Here is a 15,363-nt window from a genome sequence, read left to right on the forward strand (position 1 = left end):
AAACAGTCTGCATTGTACATGCACATTACTGCTGTAGCACAGAAAAATATATTTTTTGTGTTTTTTTTACTTCTTTCATAATCTATGAAGAAAGGGTTAAAGACTAAACCTTGTTAATTTGAGATCTCTTTCTTCACACTACTACATCCCACTGCATATCAATACTGTATTTGGATGATACTAATCCATTTCTACTGAAAAATCTAAGATGGATCTATGAAGGGAGACTTCAGATTTCCACAAAGCTTGTGCTCAAAATTCCAACTGTAATCTTCAGCAATTCTTTAGCTTATATGGCAAGGATTTGTTCCTTCAAAGTGGCAACCTAAAGTTCAAGTCCTGTTGGAAACTACCTGTAGCGCTACAGTTACATACATACTTGAAACAAAAAATAAAAACAATACAAAACCAAAGAACCAGCAACAACATTTGCGCTTTCACTTCTTTTTCTTTCAAAGTCAGAGCTCTGAAGAGGTTTTTCTCACAAGCTTTTCAATTCTAAGATACAGAAGCTCCAAGAGGATTGCACATGCTCACTAACATGTCATCAGATGTTATCCCAACACAACTGGGTGAGAAATACCAATTCTACATATTACTGTTAAAATCTTTCACATCTCAGCATGCTCAAAATGCTGAAAGGGAAGGATCTTGAGAAGTAATACATTGAGAAGATAAGCATCATTACCAACACTATGGTGGATAATCCATTTTGTTAATTTAGCATTTGCATAATAAGTACAGATCTCATAAATGAAGTATCACATAACTCAATTGTAATTAACTGGTTTAAATCCTATTCTACACCCAGCTGACATCAGGAAGAGCTGTGTGCAGAATGACTCGAGAATGAGAAGCTATGCTGCAAGCACAACTCTTCAAAACTTATTGTGCAGTAATGGAGAATGCAGATTTGATCTGGCAAGCTCCTCCTCTCAATTCTTTGTAATTGACTTAATTTCACTTGTGATCCTTTACAACAACCCAAAAGCATTCTTTATAAATAGGACAAAGTCTCAATCTTTTCTTGAAGCTTCCATTTGCCAAAAGATCAATGTTGTGGTATAAGAGATCATCAAGTGCATACAGATGATTTTTAAGACTATTCAGGCATAAGATGAGTTGCACAGATCAGATGCTTAACTCTGTGTTCTACAGTACATCTCTGCACTTCTACTCCACTGCATATTTGTTTAACCCCCTCTAATCCAGACATCTTTAATGCAGGAATTCAGATGCAACCCTAATATTCAGTGCTACAAGGTTTTTGGACTTATTTTTGTGATTTTTATCATGACGCAATTCAAAACTGAAGAGACCGCTCCCAGACTTCTGTCTTAATTTTTTCCCTTGTTAACATAAAGCCTTGTTGGATTTACTGACCTCCCATACTATTACACATCACTTAACCAACACACAGAAAATAACTCTGATATGGAAATGCAAACCAGGAATTAGGGGGGAAAATAGAATTCAAGTGGTACATGACTCATTGGAGACTCTATCGCAAAAACAGAGACGTGTAGTACCTGCCCTGACATGTACCTATCATGTACATGGTCTCCTATCAATTAGCTTTAATTAGTTTATTCAGAGTTTCTACCACAACAGAGCATTTGGTCCAAAAGAATCTGACCTAACCATGTGTTGTTCAGCTAGGAATGCAACCCTTCCATGCACAGATGTTGCTTTCTTAGCAGAAGGAAATCTGAGTGTTGAGATATGATGAAAATACACTGTCACTATATCAGATGTTCCTCAAGCAGCAAAAATAAAACATTAACTACACAGGTTTCAATTGTTTAAGACTCACTATTTAATTTATTCCACACCCAAGAGGCTAACTAAATGATTGTTACTCTGTCCCAAGTCAAATATTCATCATTCCTTGATATGTGGAAGACTGATTAATTGTGTAGCAATGTATTTGTTTCAATGCTAGCAGCTTCCTTTTTGATCATGAAGGTTATAATATTGTCTGCATGTACTGCATTGGTGTCTCCCTGTGAAAGCTAGGTAACAACAAACCTTAAGAAGTAACTCCAAGAAAAAACACCCCCCTCAACAGCACCACTACAGGAGTACAAATAAAATATTATCTACAAGTGAAGCAGTTAAGAAGGTAACTGTCAGCCCTCTTCACAATATGTAACAGTATCACAAAAGTGTCATGTGTATCACTGGAACATTTTCTCATTTGTATGTGACTTCTGTGCATATCAATTTATACCATGATAGGATGCAGATATATTGCAGTCTGCTATAAACACACACACACACACACCATTGTTAAAAAACAAACAAACAAACAACTCCCACCTCCCAAAAATAACCTACCTACAGGCAACCTCAAAAACCCCAGACCAACAATATATTACAGTGCACTCCTTCAATACCTTCTCCCCAGCTACATCTAAAGTTTGCAGGTCCCCAGCTTATTCAAAGGCACCCAGTTTAGACTGAAAACAATCAAATTACTGAACAAACTGAACTCCTTGAATTTTTACTTTCAGCCCATGTCTTTATTATTCAGATCATATAGACTCACCTTAGTCCATGGATGTGCCTTAATCTGAGGAAATTTGAATTCAGTATAGTTTGGATTCATTTCTCTAATTTGCTCCCTTGTAGGCGTTCCCAGAACCTAGACAGGAGAGAGAAAAGAAGGCAAATTGTTTAGATACGCTTCAGATTCATACAGTAATGAAGACTGAAGTATAACCTGTCAGACATTGAGAAAACTGAAGTCAAGCTGTGTAACTAGTAAGTTAATATAGGCTCGAGAGCAAAACAACAAAACTTCTGATCCCAGGAGAGGGAGGTCCCCTCTCTGGGCAATCTGCTCCAGTCTTTGACCATCCCTCACCGTAAAAAATGTGTTTTACCCTGTGCCTCTGCCACTCGCCCAGTTAGTGGGCAACACTGAGAAAAGCCTGGTTGTTTCTTCTTCCCTCCCACCACAAGGCATTTATACACATTGATGAGACCCTCTTGAGCCCTCTCTGCTTCAGGCTGAACAGAGCTAGCTCTTGCAACCTCTCCTCATCTGACAGACGCGCCAGTCCCTTCATCATCTTAGTGGCCCTTGCTCCAACGTCAGGAGTCACTTGCTGGCAATTCAGTTCACGCTTCAAGTCCAGTGTTAAAAATTTAATTATCTTCTATATTTTCACAAAATTCAAGCATCTTTCTCAAACTTACTGATATTTCAATAGGGAAGAGAGCTCACTCTAATTAGATTGTTATAAAACAGTACCACCAAACACCTTCAGGGGTTGCAGTTCACTGCATATGGCTGATTAAGGATCAGACCAGTAGCACAGACTGATTTTACAAGTCATGAACAAACTCACAGGATCAGCCAGTTACTGCTGAGCCAAGCCAGACAGGTTCTCCCCCTCATCCTACAAACCACACTGTGTGGGTTTGGGTGGTACTTCCCTACCTCAGTATTTCCACATGGAAGACAGATGTAGTTTAAATCTAACCTGGAAGCATCAAAAAGGCATAGCACCTCGGTTTACTTTCAGCAAGTTGTATTTCTAATTCCCAGAATATGCACAATGTTATTTACAGATGCAAATTAGTAGTTGTATGAGAAATAACATAACTGTACATCTCTTTGTAGAGGTGGACAGATTTTGAAAGGATTTTAGAAATCCCTTGAGGGAATAAGCAAGACAATATGGCATTAGCGTTTTCTGTTCAGTTAGCACTAAGTGCGAGACAGCCATTATCTTCTAGCTATATATAAAAATTGCAAAGTATGTCCACGAAATCCTGTTGTTTTCTGCTTGCACCCAGTTGCTGGGCATCTTTTTGCCCTGCAGAGAGAAGAGGAGATGGCAGAAGGCAGGAGTTGCTCCTCTGTGCTGAGCTCATGCTCACCTTCCTATAGGAAATCTGTAGCCATGCTAATCTGGCCCCGTGATAAATCTCTTGCCATACAGATTAGCATAACGTTATCACCTCATCTCATCAGACTGCACTGTCACCACCAGGCAATAAATGATCCACAATATGACATTAGGCATTCTGCCTTATTGGTTGATGCAGCAATATCTGTTTACAAATTCTGGTATCTGTGTACATTTTCATACTGTTAGCAGAGTGGAAATTACAAAAATGCACTCTACAAAGTCAAGTGAAGAGGTAAAAGAGCAAGGTAATTGCTGTTGGAGTAGTTTGTGTAACAGAGAAACTATCATCAGGTATTACGAAAAGAACTTGGTATCTCTTTGCTATTTAAAATATGAGTTGCATGACACAAACTAAAATCCTACTCACAAAGCAACCTGTTAAACAAAGAGTAGTAGCAGAAGATAAACCCTGCAACTTGTTCAGGCAGTTGCTTCTTAGATAACAAATTTGACGAACAAGTTGTACAAAATGAATGATCACGTTTTGTACACCTCAGCATTCGCAAGGATTTAAAACCCCAAGAGCCAAGGGCTCCTCTCAGAGCTGACAGAAGGTTTTTCTGGGTATATCTGAAAATGCTGTTTTTGCTCAGGTGGTAAAAAAAGAAGGTGTTTGCAGAATTCCATACATTGTGCTCAACTTTCAAAGGAAAAAAAAGTTGACAAGAAAATGTTCCCTTTCTCTTCTTGTTTTCTGTCTGGCACCCACCAGAGCATCAGCCACCAGCTGCCAGCCCTGCCAGGATGGTGCTGCTCTGAAAGCTTTGATGACCATCACTGTCAAAGCTTTCCCGCTGTAAAAGATGAGGGGGTTTCACAGCCCCAAATATTATTTTCACCCCAATTCAGGGAAAAAGTAATTTATAAAACCTTGGAAGTTTTTTTGATTACTTAAATTAACTTCCTGAAAACTGACAGGCAGCTTGCTCTCTCACCATTTCTAAAAGCTGTTTTCATGCTTCCCTCATATAAACAGGACTTTTTTAAAAGCATGTTTACCTTCTTTACCCCTTTCCTCCTCAAAAAAATTCCTTTAACAGCTTTTCTGAGAAGAAGCAAAGAGTAGATTTATTTTTAATATAGCCAAAATTCATCAAACTGGCTCAGTTGCCAAGGCTGCTCAGAACAGGAGCCCACACAGTGCAAATATATTTAAAGAATGCCTTTAGCATCAGAGAGGATCCAGATTCGATAGGAAAGGGCAATACCACGGCAGAAGCCATGGACAGTGCCTGTTCACACATTTCACTAGAAACACAGTTGTGAATCCAGATGATGTGAGGGAGCAATTCCTAAGCAAAAGCACAGGCATCTAAGAAACAGCACTTAAGGTGTCATGAATGATTAGACAAGCAGGTACTGAAGAGGGATCACGGTGGCTGAAAGAAGGGATCATCTGACCTTTCAGCTACACAGCAGCCTTTGACACATGAAATAACTGCACAAAAGGAAAAGTGACTTATGTTAGCTACTCAGTGTATTTACTTTGTTCTCCCTGGATCGTAAAGCCAGAGTGAGCTTCCAATTTGTACTGCAAGTAGATCGAAGGACAAAAAAAATGAACCACAAAACAACACACCCTGAAACCCATCCAAAAACCAAAAGGGAAGTAGATTGAAAGAAGTTTTAAAGACTGTGTCAAAATTCAAATTGCAATCCAGAAGAGTGGGATGAATAAAGCAATAAACTGTAAAATTGTACCAGTAGTTGACATATCTTGAAGAGGTCCTGTAGTGGATCTCTCCTCACTCCTCAACACACCAACACTGTTTGCCTACATTATTTTGAAATTGTACCTCATTGATTCACACTGAGTTTTCAGTATATTAGGAATACCTTTAAGTAACCTTGGTAACAGCAATCATTTAATCTGTTGCAAAAATTGGTCAAATCTCTTCTTTTAAAAAAGTCATATATATGACTGTTCTTTCTGTTTGAAATGGAAAGGAGAAGCATAAATTACTTCACACATTTTTGGCAGAATTACTCCATGAAACAGCTGCTCTTGCTATATCAACTCTGAAAATACTATGGAGCAGATGTTCCTTGGAGAGAGTTTTCACAGAATCACACAGTAGTTGAGGTTGGAAGGGACCTCAGGAGGTCACCCAGTCCAAACCCCCTGTACAAGGAGCATTGTCAAGAGTTGATTGCCCAAGACCACATCCAGATGGTCTCTGAGTATCTCCAGGGATAGAGACTCCACAGCCTCTCTGGGCAACCTGTTCCAGTGTTTACCATCCTGACAGCAGAAACTGGTTTTGTTCAGATTGAATTTCATGTGCTTTAATTTGTGGCCATCCTTCTTGTCCTGTCATGGGATGCCAAAGAAAAGAGGTTGGCTCCCTCTTCTTTGCGCCTTCCCTTCACGGATTTTGTACACTTGTAAGATCCCCGCTGACCCTGTAAAAGTCAGTGAGCTCTTAAGAGACACAGGGTCCAATACTGAATTACTCAGGTCATTGCAGAGTAGCACACGCTATTCTACTTCTTGGAGAGTCTTATGAAAAGTGGTATTGTCAAGGAAAAAGTGTTGGGTTTTTTTTTTTCATTTTATTTGGCATTTAAAAAAAGAAAACCAAAGTAAGTACTGTAATAATAAAGATGTCTGATGGAATCAACTGTAACAGGAATGAAGACTAAACTTTCAAATGAATGAAGTGGGGTCTACATGAGACTACAAGGCATCTTTCTGCAAGTGACGGTAATAACAGGTCAACTAGAGTTGCTCTTCATTTGCAATTGTTATCATGATCATCTCTTAAATAAAAATTAAGAAACATAAGCTACTAAGATTAACTGAAGAATACACATCCTGAGAAGGCAGACACTGCTTCAATTCTCCTGGGACAAAAATAGAACACGACAGGTTTCACAGTATTTTCTGACAAGTTTTTTCCTTGACATTAATCTGTAACAGATGAAGTTCCCCAAAGAATTTTTATTCCAAGAACAGGGTTTGTGAAGGAAGGGTAATGGTATGTATCCTCCTGCAATTAAAGACAAGCTACAGCTCACAGTAACGTCTTCCTTACCAAACAAGAAGGGGAGATTTATGAACCTGGAACAGGCCCTGTGCTCCATTACAAATAGCATAAAGATATTAATTTTATGTTCTTGCAATCAAATTTCCATAGGAGAAAAAGATGGATGATATTCAGCTCCAAAAGACACCTTAGTTACGCCCCAATTCCAAGACAGCTGCTGTCCACACCTGGCTTCACTATGCAAAACTGCGCTGAGTCATTTATGACCAAACCCACACTATTGCAATAGCAGAGGAAAAGGAAACTGTCAAGGGTTTCAACAAATCCCAGTGGAATAAAAGCCCTTTACGACAGCCATTATTACTGCTGAACCTTTGCCAAAATGTAGAAATCAGTTAGAAGCGTAAGGACACCAAGGGTTCAGAAGCTCCAGCTGGTAATGACTGTACTAGAGAGGGGAGAAAGTGGTTATATTTAAATCAGAAAGCTCTACAAAGTCAGGGCTGCAGTGCTGTAGTGATCTTCCCTGAGAAAACTGTGCAAGTTTAATAGGAAACATGTTCCTAAAAGTCTGATGTTTATGGCTTACCAGATGGCATAATTAATACTTCTGCAAGCATGACTGCACCTCTTCAGAAAGTTGTGAGAGGTGTGCCAAAGTTATTTAAAAAACTTACGGTGTAGACATCTCAAGCAGTAAACATGGGGCAGCTTGAAATAATACTTCAAGAGGTTTGGGGTAGAAAGCAAAATAAACTTACCCACTTTATCTACACTTCCTTTCAAAAACACTCCCTTGTCAAACAATTAAAGCCAACTAAATATAGAGACTTCTTCTATTCACAAGCACAAGAGGAGCTATACATCAGGAATAGGAGGAAACCCATTGTCATCGCTGACATCAATATAATTGCTCATCAACTTTTTTTTTCACTGCCTGCCTGCAAGCAGTGGAAGTGATGAATTACATGAGGCACAGAAACAGCCAAGTTGTGATGTGGGGGGACATCAGGGATAAAAAAATGCCAGGAGACTTCCCTTAGGGCTGAGGACAGAACACCCATGTGAAAGCCCGTGTCAGATGCAGGTAGGTTGCCAGCACAGGACCACATCCAATAAAATGAAACACACTCTCCTACAGCTTATTCTCCCGGAAGAGATGGCTCCTCTCTCCCCATTAACTACTGCGACTGGATTTATTTTATTTCAGAAACTGAGCCCAAAATAGTACCCTGACATTTGAGCATGAGCCATATATTATAATTGCAGTCTATACTTAGCATTAGGCTCAGTAAAACTGTCAAGAGCCCAAAAAGTTACACATGATTAGGATTCCTGATACTACTGGGCTTGTTTTTTCATACATTTTTTTCCCCTTGCTCCCCCTTACCCAGAGAACTATGGGAAGAATATTTTATTATTCCTCCTAAATTACCATGAAATGCCAGTTTTGGCGCAAGTAATAATCACATAGTGCAGTAGGAACCAAAAAACTCAAACTGAACACCACCCCCACCTCCCATCCCCCGTTCCTTTCCTGCAGTTTTCACAAGTTAGTTGATTCATCTCATATACTCTAAATAGCAGCATATGGAAAAATATTTCCGGTAAAGAAAATGCAAGGCAGACTGGCAGATGCTGCCCTCCCCATGTCCAGGGCTGCTCAGACAATTACTGATGCTTCATTCTTCTGAAAATATGTTTTCTTTGAGGAGTAGGGGGAAGGTACTAAACAGAAACCTTCAGGAGATAATTATCTTAGAAACAGAACAATTATACTTCTGAGATTTACTTTTTGCAGGGGGAATAAAGAGCAACAGCTGTCTGTGGGAACTATGCTTGAAAATGTTTTAGTCTGGGGGCATATCCCAGCCAGTTTTACCTTGATGGTTCTGGAAAGGTGCTAGAGCTCAGGGGGCCAAGAACACCCCCAGACTGCCAATCTTTCACAGGGAGCACGGCAGTCATGCAGACACCACTGCTTCACTGCAGGCTGTGCACACAAGATTGGAGATTTATGAAGGAGTCTGTCCTGACTGCAACCCCCCCCCCCCCCAAAAAAAAAAACCAAACCTCAAACACAAACTCACTCCTGAGGTCTAAGAGCTCCTTCTTTCAAGCTGCATTCAGCAGGATCTCGCACAGTGGATTTTAAATAAGGAAGTGGCAACTGCAACCCTCCCAGGCTGCTGGAAGAATTTATCAGGTACAGGACTGGATGACTGTTCTGAAGCACAGTATTTACTTGCACATAATTTCCCTATGTGGCCGCTAATGAAATCCACACTGCCACTGTACCTGCTTCAGAAAACAAGCACATTTCTGACGGAGATGTCACTTGAAAGCCAGTAGGGGCATACATTTTAATGAGTATGTTGGGTTACCCACTTGAGATATCCCAGTGATGGATTATTCCAACCTAACATTTGGAATAGCTAGCAGGAGCTAAAAATAGGGAGGAAGAATCACCATTCAAGATGAAAATTTGGAAAAAGCACAGCACATAATTTCTCTTCTGTAATAGCATAAGTATTCAACAAGAATGTACTCTGGTTAAATTCTTTCTTCAGAAGAAGCTCCAAGACAGTTATTTCCCTGTATCAAATATCATTTTGTCAGGCTAAGTAGTTATAGATCTCTCTTTCCCAGAGAGATTAAGAACATCTGGAAACACCATATTTAAAGAAATAGGAACAAGACAAAGAAGCTTAAAAGAAGGGGACTGTCTTTTGATTCACACAGATGTGATCCACACAGATGTGGTTCTAGAGGGGCACAGTTTTTCAGAGCAGTTTACAAATACGCAATAAATCTGGAGAAACTCCAGGTGCAACTGGATAGACTGCTTGAAATTAAACTACATGAAGGCTGCTGAAAGTCAATCAAAATCTGTCAAGGGCCAAAAATGCTTGTGATGCAGCAAGGGACTGAAGATGTTGGGCACACGGCTGCAGGAAGGACAATCTGTGCCAACTGACGTATCACAGAAATTCTATTTTCATGAGCACAGCTACCAAGGGGATGTCATCAAGAACAGCATGAGAAAGGAAGATTAGTTTAATGTGATGGCATTTTGAAGTCATCATTATCCAGTCTAACGCAAAAGACTTCGTAGCCAGGTGTAGCATCCACTTGCTGTGTTGCAAAATGAACTCTGAATAATCAAAGCTGAGTAAGCAACTGAAGAGACAACTGAAAAATTTATCTTGGCTCAAAAAATGCACAAGTGTGACTGTGACTCAGTCATCTGGAATTGATAAAAACCAGCAGTAAAGTTTCTAAGCTGACCTCTCTTGCAGTGGAATTGAATAAATTTAAGGGATGAAAAGTCAGATGCATTTTCAAATGTGTGGATAAATATTTTCTTCCCATAGCCTTTTTTAGGAGTTCAAAATAGTCCACTTTCCTGGCCCCTAAGTTTCAGACACACAGTTCCAACGAAGCTGCTTGAAAAGCATGACTCCAAGATAGTCAAACAGCAGCTCATAGGTCCCAACCTGCAACCTTCTACAAAGTTCACTGCTGTTCTACAACTGGCAGATCCCACGGCTCTGCTGCTCCTACAGCCAGCTAGCACTAAAACAAAGTCTGTTGCAATGAAAGCTTTCAATACTAGTATTCGGTGGCAGCAAAGGGAAGAGGTGGACACCATCTGTCATATTTTTTTTTTTTAATTAATCCTACTCTAAAGGAAATCTTATACAACGTGACATTTGACATGTTGCACCCAATATTTAACATTTCTGGTAATTTTTATGCTGCAGGATTGCACATGTCTTCAGCTGTATTGAGGCTGTGAAACCCAAACTCACTCAAATGGGTTGCTTCTTTTATGCCAACCTTTCAAATCTAAGTCAAATTTAAGCATCATTCTGGAAGTGCAGAAGAGCAGAATGTTTCATGTCTTCTCTGCAGATTTCGAAAACAAATCTGCTCAATTTGGTTATTGGTCATTTTTAAGGGATACAGAGTAGATAGGATGGATCCCTGCCAAGAACTGGCAAAATGGAAAATCGAGGATCTCACTTTCTACTTTTTCCTAATTTTCAAACAGTGAGGAAAAATTACTTGAAATTTGATGTAAATGTGCTCTCTCTCTACTCCCACTATGAGAAATACTTGTCAGTGAGTACAGCATTACAAGGGAAGTGTCTTGTTACCCAACATGCACTTTCCAAGACAATTTCTCACAGCTGCTGATTTCAAATGCAATATTCCCAATTATAACTCCCTCTGTATTCTCACCTTCACCTTCTGTTAGGGCTTTTCTGAATTGCTCATAAAAGCTACACACAGAAGATTTGGTAGACAAGGGCCCTGAAAAACAGCCCACTTCCGTAGTTTGCACTCAGCTTCTCTTCCAGTGCTGCCTTCAGAATATATGCTGCTTCAGCAACAAAGAGACTGGCAGAAAAACATTCATGGCATCCACCCATTCAGGCTCGCAGTTTACAAGATACTTCTTTAAAAATTCAGCAAACATCCTTTTTTGTGATTACTGCTGCAAGATCTACAGCATTTGTTCTCTCAGACTTTTCTAAAACATACTGTCTCAATAATGGAACTCTTTTATTGAAGAGACCAGCCTTCCTGTAAAACGGAGCTATCCCTGCATTTGTTTCACTTAACTCCTACATGTAGTGGACTACATAGGTACCAGAGGATGAGAAAACCCCACCACAAGACAGATGTGAATGCTCATTAAGTATTCCCCTTTATACATTTAAGGAAATGATGCAGAATTTTGTTTCTGCAGAGGTGAAAATCATAATCTCAGCCTGTAATTTACTGAAGTATCCTTTACAGTGGATACTGCTTCAGCTGTCTTGAGAAATAACATTAGTTTGCTGGTATTGTCACTACTGTGAATTAGTCAAGAAAAGTTACCACCACAGATGGTACACAGGATACCAGCAATTTTATTAAAGCACTCCTCTGCTTCAATACAACTGGTGTAAACAAAGAATCACCACAATTGGAACACATATGTACTATGCAATTACTAGTTCACAGATCTTTTCTTCAACACTGCAGAACTGAAAATGGTCAGCTGATGGTAACAGCTTCTAGCAAACTTTCAACCAAACCACAAATCTCTGCTTGACGAGCATGTCAGTAATAAGAGAGCATCTATCTCCTGATTATTTTACTTCCACATGCTTCCTTTAGTGCATGAGCTGTTCTTACAAGCCTCCAATTTGAGAACAACAGAACATTCACAGCTTTCCAAATGAAATAAATCAAGATGTGCTTGGACATAAATAAGTGATATATAAATGCTTTTACTCTGAAACATTACGTCTTTTAATTTCAAGGACAAGACTCTCTGGGTGGAAGGTACTTTTGCCCTACATGTCCTGAATTCTCTATCTGCAAAAACAAGTGCCTTTTCTCACCTTTCATCTCAAAGAGCTAGAAGGAAGAAGAGAAGGCAACTACACAGAAGAATTTGACACAAGGAATTTAACAACACTGTTTTCAAAGCCAAGTATTAATTGCATGCAACAAAGGAAAAAGAGCCAGATTCTTAAAGAACGAAAATCATACGTTAATAAATACTGGCTCAGTATGTAAGCACTTTTTCCAAGCACACTGGAAGTGCAATCCTTTAGGAGGGAAAAAACCCCTATACAATTAAAAGACAATATATTGCTATGCATGACTGCAAGAAGAACAAATAAAAATCATCAGGTTCTCAAAGAAGCATAAGAAGTGTTTTCAAACACCATTTACACACAAAACCCTGTACAAGGGTGACAGAATATATGTATGTTCACAATTTTATAACAGTGCATGTTTTCATGCTGACCCCCAAGGAACAATGCAGTCAAAACAACTCTTAAAATTCCATACCTTGATTATTTCCACCAACTGATCCACACCACTGTCACCTGGAAAGATCGGTTGTCCTAGTAACAGTTCAGCCAATACACAGCCTGCTGACCACACATCTAAAAAGGGAAAAGTGGAACACAGGGAAAGGTATCAGTAAAAGATACATATGAGGTCATTTATATAAACTCCAGCAATTTTAAGCTACTTTATTTGTTGCTATGTTTGATAGTGTTATGTATCAGAGCTAAAAATAAAAAACATTCCTATCCAAACTGTTAGTCTAGAAAAGACATATACCTGGCATAAAGCAATGGTAGGCAAAGAGTCTTAGGAGTCAAACTGTGAGACAGCGAGAACTGGAAAATAATGGTAAATACCATAATATATTGACATTAAAACTTACACATGTAGGGAAAAGACCAGAGAATGCTTGCCAGCTGTAAATTTAGAATTTCCCCAAACTCTAAGTCTTTTAAGTTCACTGATCATGAACTATGCATAGGTATCATCTGCCACAACAGTTGATATTTTTACAGTTTCCAAGTATTGAATAGGTTCAGTTTTTCACACATATATTGAAAGTGTATCAACACAAGCAGATGAACCAGTACTGCAAGTACTACTGGTATCCTGCACAACATGATGACTAAGGGATCTGTGAGACAGCACCTATAACTCTGTCACCTCAAGATCCAATCTTTATCCCAACTCCATTTGCAAACTTGGACAGACAACAGATCTGCAAGTCATAGATCATGTCAACAGCATCCAGAGAAGGAGAGCCATCAACTAACTTTCGGACATAGACCAAAAGCCATGAGTAGTCCCTAGCAGCTCTTCCTCCTACATGATGGAATTTTTCATACTCTATTAGAGGTATATCTCCTTAAATAATGGCAATCGAATACTACGGCAGTAATTTAAGAATGTATCTAAGTGTACTATGGAATATAGCACATTATTTTTGGAACATAATCACCTCAGATGAAAAACCTAACAAAGCAAATGCAGTAAACACTGTTTAGCAGATGTTTGTGAGAATCTGATGTAACTGTACACCAAATAAATGGAATTTTAGGCTGCTCAACACAGTAGAAGTATTGCACTTTGATGCAGAGATAACTCTTGAATTTCAACAAGTCAACATATCAGATGATGCTCTGTCCTCTTTTAGTCACATTTAACAAAAGCTGATATGGCCACCAAGGTGCTAAGATCTCTTTTGGACAACAAATGAAGAAGGAATCATGTAAAGAATATTTAATTTCACCCAACTGCTAAACAACATAGCTCCTGCTGTTGGACCAATATGTACAACACTTTTTGTGTCTTAACAGGTTAGAGGAGATTACAGAGCAGTTCAGCAGATAGCATGGAGTTCTTCAGAAGTACTGAAGAAACAGATCAAATGCACTAAGCAGTCAGAGGACTGTAACTTAAAAACCTATTTAAAGGCACCTTAAAGGGTCTGGAAAAAGTCGAGTCCTTTACATTGTCCTTTTGCAAAACAAGTGGTTACCCCAAATCTATAATCATTACTTACAACTTCAATCCTTATTTTGCACTGAAAAAGAAATAATATACATGGGAAGGAAAAATATTTGACCGAATATACACAAACCCAATGCTGACACGAGAGTAAGTCATCATTCACAACTCACTTCCTTTTAAAATTCTGAAACTACTCTAAACATGACTTTTTTCAAATTAGCCTGTGGCTTTTTTAAACTGTTTAAAATAACCTTTTGGTTTGGCTTCTCTAGAAGCTGGTTTTGTGCTGTTTTATCCTTTCCCAGTTTCCCCAAATGCCTTTGCACTCCACCAGGCAATTTCAGACAAGTTTGATGGGCAGAAGTCTTGAAATCCATTACAGAAATTTTGTAAAAGCAGTGGGGAGAGCACGCGCCATCGCTACTGTTGAGAGGAGGGCTCAGTTCCCGGGGGAAGCACCGTGTTTGCCCCGGCCCTGCCAAACTGTAACTGCAAACAAGTCAAAGAATGTGCAGGTCCTTGCTCAAGCAACGCGGCCAAGCACAAACAGCAGAGGGTACCTGAGAAAGCTGAGGGTATCATATGGGAAGAGAGATAAAAAAGTATGTAGGTCATGAGGAAACAGTTGGTAATGTCTGAGGCATACTTGCGACATTCATGGTAGGTTTAATCCATTAAATATACATATCCATCAGAAACCTATGTCATAGTTCCTTCTGCACTGAAATCTTCCAAATCAGGTAATTTAATGTCTTGTTAAAAGTCTATTTACTTTTCCTTGATTTTCCTTGCTAATACTTTAAACACACACTGAAGTAAAAAACAGGCATTCCAAAATCCACAGCTTTTTTTCAGCTGTGTAATTTCACCAACTTCCAAATTAGGACTTGGGCAATGTTCCCTGGGCAAGGAAGTGAACAAATCCTTGAAGCATCCTCAGCAAAAGCCAGAGTGTGGAGGCTGACTTGAGCAGCTCCAAGCAGGAACAGAAACAAAACACAATTTACACAGATGTTTATACAACTCTGATTAACAATGTACAATAAGGAACAAACTAAGAAATTTCATCTCTGATGAAACTTGATGGAATTTATGTAATTGACTTTAACAGGACTAAAATTTGCCTCCAG

At 39.2% G+C, this 15,363-nt stretch overlaps 1 protein-coding gene across 2 annotated transcripts in view; it reads right to left on the minus strand.

Annotated features, from left to right (window-relative positions):
- Positions 1–15,363, minus strand: part of GSK3B (glycogen synthase kinase 3 beta) — a 153,587-nt gene that overhangs the window by 28,267 nt on the left and 109,957 nt on the right. For both annotated transcript variants that reach the window (XM_027878902.1, XM_027878901.1), the window contains 2 exons: positions 12,761–12,858; positions 2,549–2,644 (listed from right to left, as the gene is read on the minus strand). In XM_027878902.1, coding sequence (XP_027734703.1) covers positions 2,549–2,644; positions 12,761–12,858 — 194 coding nt within the window. The remainder of the gene's footprint in view (positions 1–2,548; positions 2,645–12,760; positions 12,859–15,363) is intronic.

This window comes from Empidonax traillii, unplaced genomic scaffold (assembly GCF_003031625.1).
Source record: "Empidonax traillii isolate 1590-97213 ecotype Southwest subspecies unplaced genomic scaffold, ASM303162v1 scaffold46:size3806547, whole genome shotgun sequence".
NCBI lineage: Eukaryota > Metazoa > Chordata > Aves > Passeriformes > Tyrannidae > Empidonax > Empidonax traillii.